This window comes from Azolla caroliniana, unplaced genomic scaffold, assembly GCF_043228905.1.
Source record: "Azolla caroliniana isolate FFs.n. ecotype wild unplaced genomic scaffold, voAzoCaro1.0.p SCAF_12, whole genome shotgun sequence".
Taxonomy (NCBI): domain Eukaryota; kingdom Viridiplantae; phylum Streptophyta; class Polypodiopsida; order Salviniales; family Salviniaceae; genus Azolla; species Azolla caroliniana.
Window position 1 is genome coordinate 14,503,307 of NW_028230447.1, and position 24,529 is coordinate 14,527,835.

Below are 24,529 nucleotides of genomic sequence, written 5' to 3' on the forward strand. Positions count from 1 at the left end.
AGTCGTTGTGAAGTGATGAGGTAAAATGATAAGGCCTCTTGGTGGGTCCTGTCACGGATAGATCCTAAGCTTAAGAGATAAGAAAGAAGATAATGAAATGCATGAGTAGTATTAACTAAAAGACTCCATAACTAGTGTTGTTCACCTTGAATTCCTTCAAGGTGAACTCAACTATTTATACTACACGGCATGCATACTTGTTGCATGCATGTGAATCTATAATAGAGCATGTAGGTACGCATGCATGTGCCAAGTGTAAATACTACAGGGGAGCAACTATGCACATGATGCTAGCCAAAAACTACAAGGATATACATAATTGTATACTAGATATGTTGGTTAACTCATGACACTTGATTATAACATGGTCATGTTGAGAGTTTGAATCTTGACATTATTCCCCCTCCAACGTCGTCTTCCCAAATTGGCCGCCGTTTTGTGGGGATATCGGTGTTGAGAATCAAGCTCAACATAGAGCAACGTGTGAACACACCTTTTGAGTGATCATAGATTCTCAAAGGTCAAAAGTCACACCAGTGCTCTCTACACATTAACTATGTGTCATAGAATCATATTCTATGACACATAACTAATGAGTTCCATACCCTAAGCTCATCAACGATATTGAGGATGATCAACTACAACACTAGAGTTAGAAGGTTATGACAAAGAGCGACGGTGGAAGGAAGCGGAGAAAAACGTAGAGCAAATAAAGATTGGTGATGAAGAGTAGTAGTCGAAGCCAGGGGCATCCACATAATAGAAGTCGGATTAACAATCAGTGAATGAGACAGAGATAGCGCCGAAGACACAAAGGACGAAGCAAACAGAAACAGAGGTAACGGAACTTGAGCCGGAGCCACATAGGAGTAGTTGAATCCACAAGAAACGCAATCAGAGCCAGAAAACAGCAGCAAACACAACCGGAAGAGGAGCCACTCGAACCCCTAGGCCAAAGCATCTTGAACGAACTTGATTAAGATTGAAGGAGCTAGATTGTGGGTTCGACGTGCAAGGCATTGTCCCACGGGCATGTCATGCGTTGGCCTATGAGTATGATCCAGAAGAGGAAGTGTGAACAGGGAAGAGTTAAGGTTGGAGGAATATTATTAATATAGTTAAGGAAATGACGGATCCGGATAGTTGTATCGATCTAGATCCGCACTGTTTAGTAGCCGGTAGCGGGTAAGGCACCGTTTTGTAACTCTTACCATATTCCTATAAAAGGATCTAGATTCTATCTGTGCCATCATTCATAATCTGAAGTGGATATGTTATAAGTATTCGGAATGCAATCCGGAAAGTAACCGGATAGTGTTAAGGGAATAAGATCCGAATTATCATCCATATCTCCCACCACCCCTTAAATGGAGATGTGTTCTGGAAGGACACTCTGTGTTGTGGGTAGTCCGGCCCAAGATAATGACTTAAGGACACTACAAACCAACCATCTAACAAATGATACGTTAAATTGAGTTGTTATATATTTTCTTAGAGAACATATCGAGAATCGGTCTCCATATTGTAAAAAGAATGATTGAACATAGAAAACTACGATAGGGTGCGATTAACATAATTAGCACTTTATAATTGTAATGAGATGTAGATAAATAAAAATTGTTAGGTTGCACACAATGATATATATATATATATATATATATATATATATATATATATATATATATATATATATCATCTTGTCTGCATTTCATTGCAATAAAAAGTATTGTTTCTACTATATATATTTTCACTGCAATAAGAAGTATTGTTTCTTCTATATATATAATATAGTAGCAACAATACTTTTTATTGCAATGAAATGCAGACAAGATGAAAAATATTTATAGATTGCAATGTAGTGCAAATCATCAAAACTTTTGTCACAAACGGTGCACTACATGTTTTGAGACAAGTGTCGAGGCTCTATTTCTAGGTAGTGACGACAAGGGCTTCAAAGAGAGAACAAGAATATTAGAAAGAATTTGTTTATTAAGTCATACACACACACAAATGAGCCCAACCTTGCCATTGTATGAATCAAATTGTAAATACAATTCATGAGGTCTTTTTCTTCTTCACTCTCTTGACCCCCTTCGGTCGACATAAATGAGTCAACCCATCTTTTTTATTATATGATGGAAGAGTTACTATTTTTAGTTTGAGGCATATCGAATAAAAGTTATTATTACAAAAAATATTTCTACCCTATGTATGACTTAACTACCATACACTTTAGCCCACAAAGCATGGCATATTTTGTTTATATTTTCTTCACGTGTTCCTTACGAGCAAGCCACTACTTACAAATGAGGTGCCCTTTCTAGACAACCTTATACGACATTAGAGGCTATATGTATGTTTTCCTTTATCTCAAAAATAATAATAAACCAATTACAACAACAACCTTATTTGTGTGAGGTTTTAAACATGTTCTTCACTTTTATTTATATATAATGATTCGTATATAAAAAAATAGTAATGATATATAAGGGGATAATGTATTTGGTTTGGATATGGTTTCACACCTTGTGTCAAGAAACGTGACAATATTGTTAAAACTGCAATGACGTGTAAAATGATGTAAACAAAGTTTTATTAGTACACAAATAGGTAGAAATAAAAAGATAACATTGTAGAGATAATAGTTGAGAAGCTTATATTGATGAGAAAAAAGGTTATATAACTTGATGAAATGCATAGCAATATCTTCGTACGCTCTTCGAAATATGTTTAGCTAGTGTTTTATGGTCATTTTCAAATATATAAAAGGGAAAAGTACCAGGATTCTGGTAAATAGGGCTTGTAGATTTGAGTGTATAATTACTTTATAAAGTGTATTTTTTTGGACATAGGGGTAGTTTGGTAAATTTGGAACTTCCAAGGGCTTTCTGGTAAATAGATGAACATTCAGGGGTATCCTGGTACTTTTCCCTATATAAAACACCTCCTTATATAAGCACATACATGAATAAAAGACAAAATTAAATCTTCACAAACATTCTTCCTCCAATTCCTAATCCTTAACGGCTTTTACATATGAAAAGTGTCGAGGAATCTTTCGATCTAATCACAACAAGGAACTGTGTTGAAATACGAATCACACTAGTATGCCAAAGAGAGATAAGATAAACAATAGTGCATAGAGATTTACGTGGAAACCCTAAAACGAGAGAAAACCACGAAGAACAGAACTTCACTATACATTGGATATACAACAGAAGGTATGTTACAGAACTCTTTCAAGTGTATCAACCACGTAGGGCTCTTCACATATGTTGTTACGCACACAGCTATGGCGCCGCACTCTCTCTGTTACGGACATGACCATTTAATATCCCGTGGTGAGAATTTACCGTAGTATTCTATACACGTGGATAAGTGTGAGGGTTAAACGAGAGTGTAAAGAAGGGGAGGATTACTTTAGGACGCATCTTAGGCCAATAAAATTGAGTGGAGATGAGAACGAGTGTATCAAATTATTGAGGACATGCTTCGAGCATACGTTGGTGCAAAACCAACAAAATGGGAACGTTATCTCCCAATTTTGGAGTTTGCTTATAACAGCTCCAAGCATACGTCGATGGGATATAGTCCTTTTATGTTGATGTATGGTTTTCAGCCACGAGCCCCGATTGATGTTAATATACATCATGATGAGTTGCGAAGTACGCAAAACTTTCTTCGGGATATGCAAGATATGTTGCATATTGCACGAGATAATATAAAAACAGCTCAAGATAGAGCGTGTTTTTATGCCGATCATCATAGGCAACCTCGTGTATTCAACCCTGGACAGAAGGTATTTTTACGTGTACCTCACAATTCTAAGACATTGTCTACGGGTAAGTGCGCTAAGTTAGCCCCACGGTTTTGTGGACCTTTTACAGTCCTCAAACGCATTGGGTCATCAGCCTATCGTCTCGCTCTTCCCGATGGTGTCGGAATTCATCCAGTCTTTCATGTGAGTCGTCTAAAAGAACTTCTAGGTTCTGGCGACAATACAGTTATGACTGAAACTCTGGTTACTTCTGAAGAATTATCTTCTAAACCACATGTACCAGAAAGAATTCTCGATGTTAAAACAAAAAAACTACGTACTAAAGAAATCCGAGAATTTAAAATAAAATGGATGGATAAATCAATAAAAGATGCCACATAGGAATGCGAAAATACTCTCAGAACTAATTTCCCTAACTTTCCATTGCAAGAGTGCAATGTTTTAAAGAGGGGGAGTATGTTACGGGCATGACCATTTAATATCCCGTGGTGAGAATTTACCGTAGTATTCTATACACGTGAATAAGTATGAGGGTTAAACGAGAGTGTAAAGAAGGGGAGGATTACTTTTAATCCTCGGGATTGAGACAACCCATTAGGTCAAGTGTGAACTTGCCTGGGGGCCTTGGGTATCGCTATAAATAAGAGGCCTAGCTACCCTTCTTTGATCATCTTTTGACTACATCGAGACTCTGCTCGTGTGGTGGGTCAACTCTTGTAGCGAGCGCGCCAGCACCAGGTACGACTCGACGCCACGGCGGTGGTATGGGACGCTGATCGAGGCTCGAGTCCGTCTCGATCCCTTCGCTCGGGGGTGGTCGGGTGGATCGGCACCCTTCTTTCTCTTTCTCCTTTCTATCTATCATTACTTTATCCTTATCTTAAGCTTACTTTAGTACTTAGATCTCTAATACTCTCTCTCTATCTCTCTACTCACTCTTCACGCTCTTCTTCTAGCGCTACCTCACTCAGTCTCTTCTATTCTAACTCTCACGTTTTGCCCTAAGTGTATTTATGCTTATACACTGTATGTTGGGATTTCGGTCCCTTCGGATGGGATGGTCAGATGTCGGAAATGAATCCCGGTTTCGGTTTCGGATCCGGATGACGAAGACCCCAGCTTCGGTGCCGGATGACGAATGTACCCGGAGAGCGATCCGGATGCAGAGACATATCCGTGAATATGTTCGCTATGGGCCCCTGAGGCTATAGTTGTAAATAGCCCAAAGTCATATAAGTATAAATATGACTTAGGGCAAACTGTTTTGTGGTTGCTACTCATTTTTCTGTTTTTCCACTCAAGAGGAGTGAAGAGAGAGCAGCCGTGAGAGAGAGAGAGAGATAGAGCGCGAGAGACGAAGAGGTAGACGCCTCTGTGTATTTCCGCCGCCTGTGGCGAGGACAGCGAGCTCAAGGTCGTCGCCTTGCAGCTCGCCATTGTATACTTCTCTGTATAGTGTTGGTTTGGAGTCTTGTACTCCCGTGGTTTTTCCCGTCTAGGGTTTTCCACGTTAATCCCTGTGTGCTCGCGTTTTTTATTGTTTCTCCGTGTGGTTCCTATTTTCTGCTACATTGATCCGCGATTAATCGGTTGTGGCCGAGTGGTGAAGGTGAATCCAGAAGCGTCGATTCCCAACAATCTGGTATCAGAGCGAGCTGTTGCAGAAAATGGAAGGCGGCGACAGCGGGCAGCCGGGGATGATGGTGCTGAATGCGCAGAATTACGCCGACTGGAAGATCAAGATGGAGGATCTTCTGATTGTTCGGGACCTGTACGAACCGATTGACAGGTCGGAAATACCGAAGGGGGTACTTGAGTCGGAGTGGAAGCTCCTGAACCGGAAAGCCGTAGCGACGATCCGACAATATGTCGATGTAAGCGTCCTACAACATGTGGCGAACGACACCAACGCATATGAGATGTGGAAGAAGCTGTCGGGCCTCTACGAGAGGAAGAATGCGTTGAACCGGACCTCCCTGATGAGGAAGATAGTGAACCTCAAGTACCGGGACGGCGAGAGTATGGTTGAACACGTAAGCACGTTCATGGGATTCGTGAACCAGCTTGCGGCGATTAAGTTCCCGTTGGAGGATGCAATGCAAGCCATCATTCTGATGTGCACATTACCGGAAAGCTGGGAGAACTTGGTGGTGACTCTCAGCACCTCCTGCACCGAAGATAACCTGTCCTTACAAACGGTAAAGACAAGTATTTTGAACGAAGAAGCGTGTCGGAGAGATAAAGAACCGGCCTCCGACTCGAAGGCGCTGCTTACCGAATCGGATCGGGGAAGACAATGGAACCGGAGTCCGCAAAGACGGGAGAAGTCGGGGACCCGGTCGCAGTCAAGAGGAAGGCCTACATGCTTCCACTGTGGGAAGCCGAGGCACTTCCGAAAGAATTGTCGGCATTATCGAAAAGACAACGGAGCCGACGACACCGATTCGAAGAAGTCACCGGAGAGAAACGGTGCATACCGGGGAGCCACGGACCGGAGAGGTTCGGATCGGCGAGGGCAGAACCGGAAAGGAACAACGGCACTCGCGGCAAGTGAGGAAGAAATCATGCTCATCACCGAAGAAGGTGAACTAAACATTGCCGGTGATGAGACGACCTGGGTGGTCGATTCCGGAGCATCGTTCCACCTGACCCCGGAGAGAAGATACTTCTCATCCTACACAGCCGGTGAGCATGGCTGTGTTCGGATGGGAAATGAAGGTACGTGCCGGATTGCCGGCATCGGAGACGTGTGGCTGACAACCCCGACCGGATGCAAAATGCTGTTGAAGGATGTCCGACACGTTCCGGAGGTTCGATTGAACCTGATTTCAGCCGGGAGGCTAGACGATGAAGGCTACACAGGTAGCATCCGGAACGGCGTAATGAAGTTCAGCAAGGGGAGCCTGATAGTGGCTCGGGCCCGGAAAGACAACACACTGTACCTGATGAATGCCCGGTTATGTCCGGAAGAGCTGAATGTGGCAGCCGACACTGCCGGTGAGCTGTGGCACAAAAGACTGTGCCACATGAGCGAGAAGGGGATGAAGAGGCTTGCAGAAGACAACCTTATTCCAGTGAAGCATGTGCACCTGGAGAAGTGCACCGATTGCCTGGCCGGTAAGCAGAACCGAACCTCCTTCCACTCAAGGCCACCGACGAGATGTAGCGCACCATTGGAGTTGGTGCACACTGATGTGTGTCAGGTAGAAACGAAGTCACATGGCGGAGCCCAGTACTTCGTAACTTTCATAGATAATCATAGCCGAAAACTGTGGACGGCACCGATGAAGACAAAGGACCAAGTGTTGTCAGTCTTCAAAGAACTCCACGCGAGAGTGGAAAGAGAATCCGGCAAGAAACTGAAAGCGATACGAGCGGATAACGGAGGGGAATACCGGGGGCAGTTCCAGGAGTACTGTCGCTCGAAGGGAATCCGGCTCGAGTTTACTGTGCCGAAGACGCCGGAACTCAACGGGCTGGCCGAGAGGATGAACCGGACCATAATGGAGAGGGTCCGGAGTATGCTGGCGCATGCGAAATTACCCAAGGGATTTTGGGCTGAGGCAATGTCGACGGCGACATATGTGATAAATAGATCACCCTCAGTACCTTTGGACGGAGACACGCCGCAAAGAGTGTGGACCGGTAGGGAAGTATCCTACCGGCATCTGAAGGTGTTCGGGTGTCTCGCATACGTGCATGTGGCAAAGGACCGGAGAGGAAAGCTAGATCCAAAGACCCGGCCATGCATATTCCTCGGTTATGGCGACGACGAGTTCGGCTACCGAGTATGGGACCCGGTCGACAAGAAGATATTCAGGAGTCGAGACATCATCTTCATGGAGGACAAGACACTCGCCGACTGGGAGTCGGAGAAGAAGATGAAGAGCTCCAAGTCGACCGGTGAGGATCAACTCTACGAGGAGCAGTCCCGACCGGAAAGGGACCGGTTAGCACTCGAGGATTCGGCCGAAGACGGTGAAGAAACAGAACCGGCTGAAGAAGATGAAAATGATACCGGAACCGGCCCCGATCCCGAAATGGATTTGGATGAAGAAGAATCGGAAGAACCGGCTACCGAAGCTCCGGAACGGAGATACCCTCTAAGAGAGAGAAGGGCCCCCCGGAGATTTCCGGAACCAGAGCACGTGTTGCTAACCGACGAGGGGGAGCCGGAGAGCGTTGAAGAAGCAAAGCATGACACCCAGAGCCGCAGGTGGCTGAGTGCCATGCAGGACGAGATGGATTCCCTGCATGAGAACCACACATATGAACTTGTGGAGTTGCCGAAAGGAAAGCGGGCACTTCGAAACAAGTGGGTGTACAAGCTGAAACCGGGAGATGCCGAAAACCCCCCGAGATACAAAGCCAGGATCGTGGTGAAGGGGTTTCAGCAGAAGAAGGGCGTCGACTTCGACGAGATATTTGCCCCGGTAGTGAAGATGACCTCCATCCGGACGGTGCTGAGCATAGCGGCAAGCATGGACCTCGAGGTAGAACAGATGGACGTGAAGACGGCATTCCTTCACGGTGACCTCGATGAAGAGATCTACATGCAGCAACCGGAAGGATTCGAGAAGAAAGGGAAGGAGCACCTGGTATGCCGATTGAAGAAGAGCCTTTACGGACTGAAGCAGGCTCCCCGGCAATGGTACCGGAAGTTCGACTCCTTCATGACCGATGAAGGGTACCTCAAAACGCAGTCCGACCACTGCGTATTTGTGAAGAAGTTCGAAGGAGGAGACTTTCTAATACTCCTCCTGTACGTGGACGACATGTTGATCGTCGGACGGGACCAGGTCAAGATACGGATGCTGAAGAAGGCTCTTCACCGAACCTTCTCAATGAAGGACCTGGGTCCGGCGAGACAAATACTAGGGATGCACATCATCCAGGACCGGAAGAAGAAGCAGTTGTGGCTGTCACAGGAGAAGTACGTGACGAAGGTGCTTCACCGGTTCAACATGTCGGAAGCAAGACCAGTCGGATCGACCCTCCCGGCAAACTGCAAGCTGTCCAGCAAGCAAAGTCCCAAGACAAAGGCTGAAAAGGAGGATATGATGAAAGTGTCGTATGCCTCAGCCGTCGGGAGCTTGATGTACGCCATGGTGTGTACGAGACCGGACATAGGATATGCAGTCGGAGTGGTGAGCCGGTACATGAGCAATCCCGGCAAAGAGCATTGGAACGCGGCCAAGTGGATACTCCGATACCTGAAGGGCACAGGAAACGTGTGCCTCCGATTCGGCTCCGGTAAGCCCGAACTCGACGGCTTCACCGATTCGGATATGTCGGCTGATGCAGATACCAGCCGGTCCACATCAGGGTATGTGATGACGTATGCAGGGGGAGCTGTTTCGTGGCAGTCGAGGCTGCAGAAGACGGTTGCGTTGTCAACCACGGAGGCGGAGTACATGGCAGCTGTTGAAGCCGGTAAGGAAATAATATGGATGAAGGACTTCATTAGAGAGCTCGGTATCCGGCAGGAGGAGTACCGACTCTACTGCGACAGTCAGAGTGCAATCCACCTTGCGAAGAACGCGGCCTATCACTCCCGGACGAAGCACATCCAGCGAAGATATCACTGGATCCGGGAAAGGATAGAAGACAAGGAGTTCGTGCTGACAAAGATCCACACGGACGAGAATGGGTCGGATATGCTGACCAAGGTGCTCACACCCGACAAGCTGGAAGCATGCCGGAAGAGGATCGGATTGGAAAGACATCCCATGCCGAAGTGAAGGGGGAGTTTGTTGGGATTTCGGTCCCTTCGGATGGGATGGTCGGATGTCGGAAATGAATCCCGGTTTTGGTTTCGGATCCGGATGACGAATGTACCCGGAGAGCGATCCGGATGCAGGGACATATCCGTGAATATGTTCGCTATGGGCCCCTGAGGCTATAGTTGTAAATAGCCCAAAGTCATATAAGTATAAATATGACTTAGGGCAAACTGTTTTGTGGTTGCTACTCATTTTTCTGTTTTTCCACTCAAGAGGAGTGAAGAGAGAGCAGCCGTGAGAGAGAGAGAGAGATAGAGCGCGAGAGACGAAGAGGTAGACGCCTCTGTGTATTTCCGCCGCCTGTGGCGAGGACAGCGAGCTCAAGGTCGTCGCCTTGCAGCTCGCCATTGTATACTTCTCTGTATAGTGTTGGTTTGGAGTCTTGTACTCCCGTGGTTTTTCCCGTCTAGGGTTTTCCACGTTAATCCCTGTGTGCTCGCGTTTTTTATTGTTTCTCCGTGTGGTTCCTATTTTCTGCTGCATTGATCCGCGATTAATCGGTTGTGGCCGAGTGGTGAAGGTGAATCCAGAAGCGTCGATTCCCAACACTGTATGGGCTATTTACAAATGTAGCCTCTGTTATGTATCATTATTATTATTGCTATAATAATAATAATCAAACTATCAAACAGTTGACTCACTGTTTTCAACTCTGCGATTGTCGGCTCTCCGAACAATCGGATCTTCCCTGTCTTCGATTGTCGGCACTCCTTGGTCTGATCAGTCGACTCCTCGTAGTCATCGATTGTCAGCAACTTCTGGACAATCGGTTCCTCCTCCCACTGAAGGGACATATTCCCAACAAAAAGTGCACCCAACCCAATTGGTAAGCCTACATCATTCAATGTTATTCATGTAAGTTCGAAGATAAATCAAGCACCTACATCATCACGTTATTTATTTGTCTCGGCATTACAATGTGATTGTCCATTCGTTAAAACCCTTTTCATCTCTATGACCTTTTTCAAATCTTGCGTAACGCTTGTAATCTCCTGACACTCTCGATAACCCTTTTATATATAGAGAGTCACTCACCCCTTTCTTTTCCTCTCAAACTCTCGCTCTCTTAAAATCTCCATTCATTTTTACTTTCCCCATTTTTGGTGACAATAATTCCCATTATCTCTTTTCCTTCTTATTTAATCTCTTTTTAATTTCAAAATGAAGCTACTTTCCCATTAGCTAGGAAGGATTATCACAAAGAGACTGTACAAGGACGCTTATACACAAATCGAGGAATCTCCCTCCGATCAAGTTCAAGAAAAAGAGACCACTTACATAGACTTTCAGACAGACTACTTAATGTAAGTAGATACCTATAGCTAAAAACGGTGTCTTTCAATGTTGGCTAGTACGAGCCAACTCTTAGGGCCTAGTACCTACAATGAAGGGAGGTTGGCAGGTGAGTCAGAAACAGCCAGCGTGGGGGCTAGTAGTTCCACCTCGGGCCACTTCCTCCTTGTGTCACCATAGGCGTGTTCCGCCATTTCTGTCAAAAGTGCAAACAGGCATTGACCATGTCGTTGGAATTCCCCTTCATATCAATGTGTACATGGAATTATATTAATCTCCTTCATTCCTCCCTTTTTCCATTATGTTCCACATTTTTAAATGTATTTTGTTTGACGGTTGCGAATGTCTTCGTAGCTATTGTTTGATGATTCATGCATGATCTTGGTTGGTGTTGCTAAACATATGGTTCGAGCTAGTATGTTGGTTGCATGCACGATACGACTTGGATTCAAGGGGACTTAGATGAAGTTGAAAGGGCTCGATCAAAGTTTCAGCTAAAATGGGGTGCTTCTCCTATGATGGTCAAATCATCGTCGAGGCCTAAATGGAACTACTGAGAACCCAGATGGTTGTTTCCGCCAATGGTTTCCATTAGTGGGCATGAGATGTATATATGTATAGCTGCGGTACAAGCAAGTTACCATGTAAAAAGAGTCGGTGGGAAACTTTTGTTGTAAATGAGGGGGTGGGGTTTATGATTAATTTTATGGGGAGAAGTGTTAGTTTTGCTGAATATGGTTGAACTTTGATGTACTTTGTTCGCTAACTAATGTGAAGTAGTGTTTTTTTGGTGAAAAAATAAAAATTCATGCATGATCTTTTTAACGTAATATTTATGTTAGGATATCTTAACTAAAGGTTTAGGTCCTTTTTAAGCCCTTCTTTATAAAAAGGGGGGGAAAGTTAAATAGTTTAAGAACCCTTAAGGGATATGTGTACAATTGTGTTTAAAAGTACATTATTGTAGATAAACAAACTATGTACATATCATAGAACTAATCTTATGTGTTGATACGTCGGTTTCTTTGTTACTTCTAATCTCTAACACATGTTTGAAAATAATAATTGAAATACCCTTAAGCTTTCATTATTTCCCCAAAATAACATGGTTGAACCCATTTTTGAGCTACATCTTTGCTATACATATGGTAAATTCATCTCTACTATGTGAGCAAATATAATAAGTTCATCCCCATCTCTTTTTTTGAGATGTTGAGCAATAATATATGTTGGTACCTAATACAATGACATCTCAAGGTCATTGAGGAAATAAATATAAACTTAGGGATATTTTAGACGTTGTAATTTCCGTAAAATTTTCAAAGCACAAGGTAGGAAATTTCAACCAAAAAGTTGGCATTTTCCCTTGTGCGGGAGTCCCAAACCTTGGGTTACAAACTTCCTGTAGGTGACGGACAGAACGGGGGATGCATCTAACTAATGGCACAGAATCAAATACATGACAAAGTGGCCAATGTCCATGTGAGCTCCACACACTTGAAAATGGATGGAATGTGGGCTTAACGTTTAACGGGCGGTGATTCTATTTGCTTTACCCCATCCATTATCAATCAATGCCACAAACATAAGTTGAAAGTCTATTAATGTCACATGGGTGTGTTTGTCGGACAAGTAATGAATGAGAAACGACGTGTTTTCTCATTTTTCAACAAACATGTACGGGACCGCTTTATTGGCAATTCGACCAAAAAAATAATATCGCAACCGAAGAGAAGATATGTTATGTTGTGTGTGACAAGCTGTGAGATCCATGATGATGTTGTGCCCGGCCCGACCAAAGAGATACATACATACATACATACATACGTTTCTAGAGCTCTTTGTCGGGTTACAAGGAAGACAAAAAAAACAAGTGAATGGAAATATTTTGAAGAAAACGATTGAGGGGTAGTACAAATAATAAAGCAAAACGTATTATATTTATCAAAATTTATTTATTTACTTATTTTTATTAACGCTTTGATAATAAAAAAAATCCGATCTCTTCTTAAATTTGATTTGGCAGGACGAGATTGCTGACGTGGCAGGGCCGTACTTCTCTCGAGGGGCGTGCGATCTCGCTGACGTCACCCGGGGGTGCCAGCGGTGATGTCAGGCCGTCACGTGGGATCCACGTGGGCGGCACCCCGCGCCACGTGATAGGCCTCGCTGACGTGGCGCCAGAGATGACGTGGCACTCAGCCCCCGCCCGCATATTTTTACATATAATATGTATGCATGCACATATCTATGTACATACATACATATATGAAGGAAAAGAATAAAGGAAAAAAAAAACATTTATTAACGAAGCGCTCTCTCTTTGTAAATTGTGGATGTGGATGTTTTATTTTGGGAGGATGTTATGTAATATGGATGTATGTATGCATGCATTGCTTTGGAATTGAATATGTATTCTTCTCTTCTTAAATGGAAGAGTGAGTAAAAGGAAGAGGGAGGGGCCCACACATCATCCCATGGTGATAGTCATGACTCATGAGTGCCCCCCCCCATACATAGTACAAACCTCTCGGCTCTCGCTATGGCCTCTCCATTAGACCCACAACACGAGGCCCATGCCCGATTTCCGGACTACCCTCCTGTTCAGACTCGTAAATGCACCGCTCGGACAATGCCTCCTAATACTTGGCACACATCCTAGTTTCAAAGCGGGTTCTAAAGGAAAATTTGCGCCGATTTGAATTTGGTGTGCTATCTCTGTTTGTTGCGTCCCCACGCATGCTTGCACACAAAAAATGTTGTTGCAACTTTATCGACATATGTTTATGGTACTAATGCACATGGACATTTCCAACATTCCAATGTAATCTTACATAATCTCCTGTTGTCTATGTCACCCATCAGTGTGACACCATGATCCGGAATTTATACGAAACACGTGACAATGACGCGCACTAGTAGGTACAAACATCTTAGGGGCCCTTCAAAATCCTAGATGAAGAGTTCGCACTAAAATCACATTGACAAACTACTGCATGATAAGACAAAATTATTGTATATGGATGGGGATACCAAATCACAATAGAACAATATATCATGTTAAAGTCCTGGGGTCTTTTCATTAATCATTAATCTTGGAAATCTCGTCAATGTCCCCATGTTAGCTCCTTGTAATGCATCCAAGAGAAAAGTAGCAACTTTGTTTTTTTCATTGGATATGTTATGCAACTTTCCTAAAATTTGTTACAAGTTTTGACAAACACTCACTAGGTGCATACGATATGTTTTTATGTGTGTATGCGAGTGTGCAACCTATGCACGTTTATGTTGACTAATCCTTTGATATATGTGCGAGTTACCACTAGGCACTAGCACACTTTCTTATCGTCTTGGATACAAACGAAACATGTTAATATATTAAATATCATGTGGGATGATTGAAATAGATTTAACAAGCATTGGTAAACCAAAGGACACTATTTGCCAGCTAGCGAGCACAATGTGTGTGCCACGAATATTAGGGGGTGACCATTGATTTCAAGGTTACATTCTTAGCCGGCAATATTGAAATCAATGGTTCATAGCGAGTAGGATGTAATGTTCTCCATGTTATTGTTGCCCACGAGGAGTGCTACTAACTTTGTGGACACGAAACACTAAAAATCGAAAATGGCTCGAGACGATGTGAATCAATTTATTGACCCGAGACTATGTGATCATCGATAGATTCAACCTAACATATGATCAAGTTAATGCGTTCAAAGTGTCAAAGTGTATATCTGTTGAAATTATTGTGGTACTATTTATTGTTTTATTATGTTGTCATGATTTGTGAATAGTAAGTATATGTGCTTGGATGTGAATGCCTAGGCTTCTTAGTTGCATTCATATGCTCTAATTGCATGATTGCATATATAGGGCATTGAGTGGTGGATGACATCATTGAAGCGTGATAGAAAGTTTACTTATCAGTTGTACCATAATTGCTAAGAAGTTCAATAATGCATCTAAAATAATACAACAAAACAAGTGATCCTTTGATTTTTAGATGTGTTGCTTTTTAGGAGACTATGGATTTATTATTAGCCTCCTATCCATCCTAACTAATGGTTTTTAACAGCTCTTGAAATTTTCACTTGAATCTTGCATAGAAGAAAAAGAAATCACGTAAGCTTTCAAATAAACAAGTTAAATCTATTGGAATTGGTCATTTTGACATATGACACTATACTTTCCTCGAGAGTTGTTGGTGACTCTCCAAGGTATTGTCATTATGGTTACTCAACAAGCCTTAAGTCGTGAATCCAATTCCAAGTAGTAGCCACCAAACAAATATGATAAGTCTCACTAGAAAAGAGTGTGCTCATGTATTCACATATTAGAAGAAAATGGATATTTTTGTCATGGAGTATGGATGCTACGACGAGGCACTATTGGTGGTTTTCAAATATCCGTAATCATGCTTTTTGCATCATCCATGAACGCATCAAGAGTATGGTATTATTGGGGCATGTAGGTCATGCGAGGATTGTAATGGAGTGCAACTGTTTTCTAATAGGAATCATGTTGCGAATATCGATAACATTATGATCCACACTATAAAATATGTTGAAATTCTTATTATTATCATGGTCCATGACCCAATGCCATCTGGTGCAATATGCTAACACACGTTGATGAGGATTCAGAACACAAAGATGTACGCGCATTCCAACCTCCACATGTCAGTATTTGGATGGCACTTATCAACTAGAAGTTTATATCACTTTGTTGGGGCAACTATTAAATATTAAAGAATGAGAGTGCTATTCAAAAGATTCAAAGCAAAAAGGAAAGATGGACAAGCTGATTTGTGGTTTGGATTTATCGTGTAGGTGGTATCCGAGCATCATATACAATGCAAGGAGGAAAGCCTTCAACGAGGCATGCTCAACGATTCGAGCTACCATGGAACATGTGGGATGGATGATCATGCACACATAGTTCACCTACAAAGTTGGGACGGGGGTGGGGATTTGTTACATTTTCCTTGAAACATGATATAGTTTATCTAGACCTAGACCAGGTGATTGGTTTTAAGTTTTTATTGTGGATAAAATTGGGGGGGGGGGGGGGGGGACCTTTTCGTTCATGGAGTAAAACATAAACATCCTCAATATGTACGAGATAGAACAAGAGGAATATGTATTAATGAGAAAAATACACTAGAGAAAGATTACAAAAGACAAAAGAGCGCAAATTGCATTTGAGCAGATAAGTCGTCGAGTGTGTCTGCGTATGCGTGCACAAACGACAACAATAACAATACGGCCCACAAATGACAACAATAAGAGTAAGGTCCACAAACGACAACAATAACAATAAGGCAGAAGAGGAAGAAGAAATGAATCTCGAATCTCGAATAAACTTAGGTAGGAGTGTAGGATTCGGTGAAACCATTAAGATAGTAAATATAAGATACTAGAAATGGTGTAATGGGATGGATCGTGCCAACAATAACAGTAAGGCCGAAGAGGAAGACGAAGAAGAAGAAATGAATCTTGAATCTCGAATCTCGAATCTTGAATAAACTTAGGTAGGAGTGAAGGCTTCGGTTTCGAGCGAAGGGCTTCGGCGAAACCATTAAGATAGTCAATATAAGTAAGATACTAGAAATGGTGTAATGGGATGGATCGTGCGAGAATCATGCACATTGGTAATACAACCAACGAGACTCTACACACACACACACACACACACACATATATGCGTGCGTGTATGTGTGTATGTTTATATGTATACAGTATACATATATATCGTCGGAGTAGTAATAAACCATAATCGAAAACAAAAAAAATAAAATAACTGAAAGAAACTAGAACAGCGGGAACAAACAAACACAAACGCAAAACGATCAAAAACCAACCAACCAACAAAAAATCCAAACCAAAACCAAAATGAAAGACACAAGACAGAGAGTGAAAGGAAGCAAAAAAAACAGTACATAAATATGTAGGGATATATATATAATAAATAAACAGCGCCAAAAAGACATACATACATACATACATACATATATTTGCATAACATACATACATATACACATACACATACATATATGCATAACATACATACATATACACATACACATACATATACACATACATATACATATACACATACATATACATATACATATACATATACATATACATATACATATACATATACATATACATATACATATACATATACATATACATATACATATACATATACATATACATATACATATACATATACATATACATATACATATACATATATGATATACATATATGATATACATATATGATATACATATACACATACACATACACATACATATACATATACATATACACATACACATACATATACATATACATATACATATACATATACATATACATATACATATACATATACATATACATATACATATACATATACATATACATATGCATATTTTTTATATATTAAGCTTCTGCGTCTTCTGTGCTTCTGCTGTTTCTTCTTGCTTCCTTTCCTTCCATCAAAAAAGATTTATGGTCAGAGCCGCCATAGCCTACCGTCTTCAAAGCCTGCACTTATTTATTATTCCCCCTTCCCAATCTCTCTCCTCCTCTCCTATCTTTTGAAGCTTCACCTTCGCCATCGCCACGATTGTCTTTCCTTTACTTCGCCTTCTTCTTCTTCTTCTTCTCTCTGTCTCTCTCTCTCTGTATCCCCCCTTCCACACACACACGCACTTCTTATAAGCTTCAACATCGCCATAGCCAAGCTTCTCATTCCTTCAATTTCCTCTTCTCGGCCATTCATTCTCCTTTCCTTCTTTCTTTTAATCTCTCTATCCTACTTTTATTATTATTATTATCATTATACTGCTGTTTGCCTTGTCCCGCCCTCCCTTTTAATCTTCGCCACCATAGCCAATCACACATTCGTATACATACATACATACATATATATCTTTATCTATCTGAAACTTCCATCTCCCATCCCTGCATTTCTCCTGTGTTTGTATGCACAAGAGCTTCAACTCTCGCTATCAAACATAGGAGTGATCCTTCTTCTGAGTTTGAAATCCATCAGCCAGTGATGGAGAAGAAGATTTGATTGTGTCATGAGGAAAGGGATACGTATGGTTTGATCCGTTCACGTATTGTAGAAACAGAGAAGGAAAGAAGAAAGAGACGGTGACTGAGAAAGGCACAGAAAAAATGAAAGAATAATCGACTTTCTTCTTCTTCTTCTTCTAAAGGTGCAAAACTACTTCTTTTCTTCTTCTGAAGATTCTGCTGCTGCTGCTGCAGATGCCATGGAAAATTAGGATAATAATAGCAAGCGTAAATGCTAATTGTTTCTTGGTGTATTTGTATTGAAGAAATGAGAGCAAGAGATAGAAAGGAACTGAATGCAAATAGAAATGCGATAGATCCTTCTTCTTTTTCCATTCCAGTGAATGAATGCTAACAATGAATGGCCTAATTTCCTGATAGTGCTGCTTTTTCTGTAACTTGCCATAGAAATAATATATTATGATTCTCGCAGACTAGTTCAGCAGAATCGATGTCCTTTAGTTTGAGTGAAGGAGCAGAAATTTTAATCGATTCAAGAAGTATCGAAGATGAAGAGGAAAGAATAAGAAGAACGAGAAACGAATCTGATAGAATAAGAAGAAAGCTGGCGCTCATTATGCCTAAATATTGATGATTTATTTGATTTGCAACGAATTTCTATCTTCTGATATCAAACAATTCTGCTTCGTCTTTAGTTAATTCCTTCCTCCTCCTTTTTCTCCTGCTTCTTCACTTGGATATCTCCTTTTTGTATTTCCTTTTAGAAATCCTTCTAATTTGATATCGTCTTCGCAACATCCTTTTCGTCGCTGTTTCTTCTTCTTCCTTTACCTTGATAATTATCGTCTCCGTTAATTCGTATTCACTACAATATAAGAACAAACAGGTTGTTATATAGTCTTGAATCATATACTGCTCTCCCCATCTTACTCAGTAGATCGCAGTGCTCAGTAACTGTCGTTTCGTAGAATATGGAAAATGAAGAACATTCAAATGATCGCTTAAAGAATTGGCATTTCTATCAAGTTTACTCCTGAAATGAATGTTTTGTAACCTATTCACCGTGGTTATACCTAGAAACCGTTAACGGAATTTCCTCTTTCCTGTAGACGCAACTTCCTTGTCTGTCTCTATTTAACAATACTCCTCATTATAGATCCTAACTTTATTACTCTGACGTTCCCCGCAAAAACTTCAAATTGGTTTGCATTCGTATAATCTAAAAGGAAATCTTGGTTTGCTTCCTTAGATAATCTGCGGTGTGGAAGCATCCAATTGATTATTGAGCATCTGTTCGAATTCAATCATTTGATATATGATTTATTAATCATCAGCACATTTAACAGCATGAATTTTTTAATTTTTATCCACTGAACTCGTATTGAATAGTCGACACATCTGTTTTTATTCTATTGTGATATGCATATCAATGACATTACTGCGTCTGTTCTTTCAGGGACCTAATTCTAAGCCTTCACTCAATAACCACATTCTTTAAAGAAAAAGAGACATTCGATATATAGAGACACCTTTAATCACGCAAAATCTTACCAAAATGGCAATTCGATCGAAGCACATCAATGGTGGGAATATGAAAGACATCTCATCTGTTACTCCTTCTATGTACAATCAAAATAATATGCCTTCTAGTCTATCGCCCGTATCAAACTATTCATCGAGAAGAAGGTTATCTTCTAGGAAAGTGGAGAAAAATGATTTCGTTTTTGGATTACTTGAAGCAATGAAAGATTCGTCACCACCTCGTGTTAGATGTAATGTAGAGTCGGAATCGGTATTTGATTATAACACCCTGTGCACTAATACCACAGTTGATCAGATGGAATATTGCAGATCATGGAAGGTAATCATGCTCTTACTCTCTCTCTCTCTATCTCATATGCTAACAGTGATTCGATAATGAGTAGTTGATTCTAATCTTACAGCGATTTTGATAATCTATGCAATGCTTGAAACAACCTCATCAATTACTTTTTGTCTTGCTTAATATTTAAGAATCTGCATGACTAAGGTACTTGTTTTCTTATTTCTGTCTTTTCTTCTGTATGTACCAGGCAAACCATCCTTCAGCGTTAGAAAATTTTGATAAAATCTTCGAACTTGCGAAAGGGAAACACATTTTTGTCTTTCTAGATTATGATGGAACGCTTTCACCGATTGTAGAAGACCCTGATTGCGCATTCATGTCCGAAGAGGTAATCTATGTTTTATTTGACAACATTTTCTTGTTTCTTCTTAATTAATTTGGTTACGTGGCAGAAATGCGTTTCTAAGTCTCTCCTTGCGTGACAACCGATGATGTTATGATATGGTTATGTGACAACTTATCTTTGCTATGACGGAATTTGTTTACAGATGCGTTCTACTGTAAAAGAGATTTCATCTCTGTTCCCAACGGCGATCATTACAGGACGAAGTAGAGAAAAGGTACCAGATAGGTTTGCTTTACTTTCTCAAATTTCTTTTAGCTAGATGAATCAATACTGTCATTTTCCTTAGTTTTGGGACATAGATGGTTTTTTCGTAATTCCTTCTCGTGCTAGGTAAATTATCTCTGTGCATCTTTCAAACGATTAAGGGCATGCCATGTTTGGCTTTCTTTAATTTCGTCAATAGCTTTTCTTCCTTGAACGAGTTGGGCTCTGCTACCATCTCCCAAAAGATGATTTTTGTGGTTAAGAGTGGTCAGATTAGCCCGATTCCTTGACTACCAATATTCTCTTATTTTGGAGGAATTTGTGCTGTTTCTCTACCAAATGGTTCTTTGAGTTAAGTGCAGTCCATGTCAATGCACTTTCTTTTCTCTCAGTAGCTTCTTATGTTTGAAGAATATTCAAAGGATGATGATTAGGGTTAACTCTGGTGAAGATAGATACACCAAATGGTTCTTTGAGTTAAGTGCAGTCCATGTCAATGCACTTTCTTTTCTCTCAGTAGCTTCTTATGTTTGAAGAATATTCAAAGGATGATGATTAGGGTTAACTCTGGTGAAGATAGATACTTGCCTTTTTCAATCTACATATTAATTTTTGTATCAGAAGAATTATGTTTTTTTATCTTCCATTGAAGCATAAATATTATTTAGGTTGATGGTTATGAAGATCATTTACACTATTTGTTCTTTACTATCAGGTCTATGAATTTGTTCAAGTACGCGAATTATACTATGCAGGAAGTCATGGTATGGACATTATGGGTCCTGCTGTGTGCCGTAATGGATCTAAAGCTAAAAGCAACAATGTATTAGATCAAGAGGTAGATAAATAGTTTTCATATGCATGCATGCATACATACATACATACGTACGTACATACGTACATACATATATGTTTACACACATATAGATGTAAATGTAGACGTGTCCACACATACACAGATATGTCTTTTATATATGTCCATACATTCACAGACATGCATATATTCATGTACAGGTGTGTAGGAATCGTTCATTTTTCCTGCATATCTGCTGCTGATTCAACTTGATTGTATGAGTGACAGCCTTGTTCTTTCTTGTGCAGGACAATGATGTGGCCTTATTCCAGCCAGCTAGTGAGTTCACCATTATGATGGACGAGGTAATTACTATCTCATTTTACAAGAAGTAGTTGTAAGATGATAGCACATTGAGGTGTGCTTAAGTGATTGGTTGCACTATTTCGATGGTTGGGTTTTTGTACCTCCAAATAATGACTTTTGCTTGTGAATTAGATCTTCAAATTGTTGGATGAAAAAGCGAGTAAAGTACCCGGAGCAAAAGTTGAACACAATAAGTTCTGTGTTAGTGTTCATTTTAGGCGTGTGAAGGAGGAGGTAAGAATAGTGATGTATTTTTTTTCCCTTTACTGGCATTGTTTCTCTTATATTCTTTGGGCATTTCAAAGATGATTTGATGGATTGAAACGCTCTTTTCTAGGATTGCTAATACTAATATATTGTTTGTTTCACGATGCATTCTGATGAGGTTCATAATGTTTTATCAGAATTGGAAGGCACTAGCGGAGCAGGTGCAAAATGTGTTAAAGTCATACCCGAATGTTTGTCTCACTCAAGGCCGTAAGGTATACAATTAGTGTATTATCGATAATATATGGACAAAAGACTATTATCGATAATATCTATAAACTTCCCAAAACTTGCTGTGATACCTCTAAAATTTTTAAACTTATCTGAATAACCCTGTATATACAATATACATACAACATGTACAAATAGCCTGGTGTATTCTGGTAATTTTTAAAAAAATCTGGTAAATAACAAATACGTTTCTAGGAGTATTTTTGGATTAATGCTCCTCCTCAATGCTTCCAAACTCAATTCTCTTGTCTATGTATAATTTAGGTCTTAGAAGTTCGGCCTTGTATCTCATGGAATAAAGGAAAAGCATTAGACTACTTGCTGCGAACTCTTGGTACGTTGGTGGATTTGAAATCTATGGTGAATTATGATGCATTGTTTCAATATGTAAGTTATTTTATTCTATATATGTAGGTTATGGGAATAGAAGTGATGTTTTCCCAATATATATTGGAGATGATCAAACTGATGAGGATGCATTTAAAGTAAGATGATGTTCTTGGAATCGTATGATATGATGGAATTAGTTTTACCTGTGTTTGTTATGTTTATATTAATCTGCTTACTAATATATTTGCTCTCTCTGTCTTATTTCAGGCAGTAGTGAGAAAGAAGCACGGGCTTGCAATACTTGTATCAAATGTAGTCAAGGAGACAAATGCTATATGCTCTCTGAAAGATCCAGATGAGGTATTTCCAAATGTTGTTAATACTTCGTGATAATAAACACAATTTTAGGTCATTTGGGGCCAGATTCATAACGCCATTTCTTTGATCAACAGTTTCGTTTCTTTCGTCTATATATTTCAGAACAGAATCTCAAACTTTGTCTTAAGGAGATATATTCTGAATCTACTAATCAAGACCTTCCTAATGATATGCCATCATACAATGCTATTCTAAATAAGTTTATTTCTCAAGTGCTAATTGGGATTTTCCCCAAACGATTGAGATGGTATTTTTGTCTTTCTAACGAATCGTTGTGATGTCCCAGTCCCCAATTCTCATTTTGTGCATTAGAAACATTTCACATCCTATATCACTAAAAAACGATGTTTGGCTAGTAATTTTGATTAATATAATCGAAGTCAGATTTTGATATTTTGTGCTCATCAATCCCTTTTTCCCAAATGATAGAAAATTTATGGCTTTTGTCATTTTAGGGAACCAGTGTGTGAATTGCTTATCTAGATTCGGAAATGTGCTCGTTGTGGTAAGACTAATGATCATAAGTTGTTTATGTTTCTGTTTTTGTTTTTCTGTAGGTCCTCCAATTCCTTCAGAATCTCGCGAAATGGAAGCGCAAATGCATTTATATAAACAAGCATTTGTAGAAACAGTGAGGTTCCAGCCTTTCCTTCCTCGATGAAAAAAAAGCTTTTAAAAGAGTGTTTCATGAGTTGAAATGAAGCCTTTATTTTAATGATTAGATTATGTTAGTTAGAAAGATTAAATGGGAAATAGTCCACATCATCATATTCAATGATGGGCACCTCAACCAAATTAGCAATGTAATGGGAATCAAATAGCAACATGGAAAGAGAAACCAGAAGAAGAGGCAAGAAAAGAAATCTGTATATCTATTCTACATATAGATATATAAGTTTCCTTGATATGGTAAAAAAAGGTACCTAGCAAGATAGGCCTATGAGGGTTAGAAGGATATAAAAAGCAAGCAAAAATTCTCCATTAGCCTTTTCGGTTCCATTCTCTTTCATTCTTTTATATTTGCTCTTGTAACATTTTTCTTCAGTATAAAATCTCAGATCTCCAAGCAAAGAAAAAAGAATTTGTTCCTCCCAAGTTTGTTTCAAGTGAAGTAAAAAGAAAAAGATTGTTTGTGTCATTGTGATGATGGCCCAAATAACAACACAAAATAATGATGGGCTTTGTATGTAGCTCCCTCCCCAGCATTACAGATTTTTAATAAAACTTGGGTGAATGTCTCTAGTGCTATAGAACAGTGCAGTGTTTACAACCTTTCAAAAACCTCATATTTTGAACATTGAAGACTTTTGCATCCCTTTTTTGCTTTTTGGGATTAAAAGACTTTCCCTTGTTTTCTATTAAGGTCAAAGAATCCTACTCTTTTCTCTCTTCAATTTTGGAGTTTCACATTCTCTTCCTTCAAGACCCTTTGTTTCGAAGATTCCCCTCGCTCTTTTCCTTGGTCTCCAAGATTCACATACATTTAGTTTGATCGAAGATTGTCCCATTAGTTTTTTGCTTGTTGAAAAAGTAGAAATGTATACTTACCGTTGTAAAAATGACTCAGATCGAACTTTGGGAAAAAACTTACCATATAGCCTAATGAAAAAAGAAAGTTTATCTCTAATCTTTTGTGTAATCGAGATATTCAATGGATTTATAATATGATATGTTGCACCTCGTAACCATTAATGCAAGTTATATATGTTAAAAGGAGCAAAATATGGGAGGCAGATTTTTTAAGTTCACATGAAAGATTGAATATGTTTATTGTATGTGGGAGGGTTGCATTCAAACTCACTTTTGACAAGACT

General features: G+C 40.2%; 1 protein-coding gene across 1 annotated transcript; it reads left to right on the forward strand.

Moving 5' to 3' along the window:
• The first annotated feature begins 17,831 nt into the window (after nucleotides 1-17,831).
• LOC147857182 (putative trehalose-phosphate phosphatase C) lies at nucleotides 17,832-24,231 on the forward strand. Its single transcript, XM_087328446.1, has 12 exons — nucleotides 17,832-18,076; nucleotides 19,350-19,776; nucleotides 19,988-20,128; nucleotides 20,289-20,360; nucleotides 21,066-21,188; nucleotides 21,452-21,508; nucleotides 21,642-21,743; nucleotides 21,914-21,991; nucleotides 22,272-22,341; nucleotides 22,422-22,492; nucleotides 22,605-22,697; nucleotides 23,273-24,231. Exons 2-12 carry the CDS (start codon nucleotides 19,471-19,473, stop codon nucleotides 23,339-23,341), a joined length of 1,182 nt encoding a protein of 393 aa, XP_087184572.1. The 5' UTR covers nucleotides 17,832-18,076; nucleotides 19,350-19,470; the 3' UTR covers nucleotides 23,342-24,231.
• The last annotated feature ends 298 nt before the right edge of the window (nucleotides 24,232-24,529 follow it).

What these genes read in the sequence shown, in the direction of transcription:
- LOC147857182 (XM_087328446.1), top strand. Translation starts at nt 19,471, where the DNA reads ATGGCAATTCGATCGAAGCACATCAATGGTGGGAATATGAAAGACATC. An exon ending in GTCTCACTCAAGGCCGTAAG is followed by an intron (nt 21,992 to 22,271) that starts GTATACAATTAG and finishes TGTATAATTTAG; the next exon opens with GTCTTAGAAGTTCGGCCTTG. An exon ending in CTGATGAGGATGCATTTAAA is followed by an intron (nt 22,493 to 22,604) that starts GTAAGATGATGT and finishes GTCTTATTTCAG; the next exon opens with GCAGTAGTGAGAAAGAAGCA.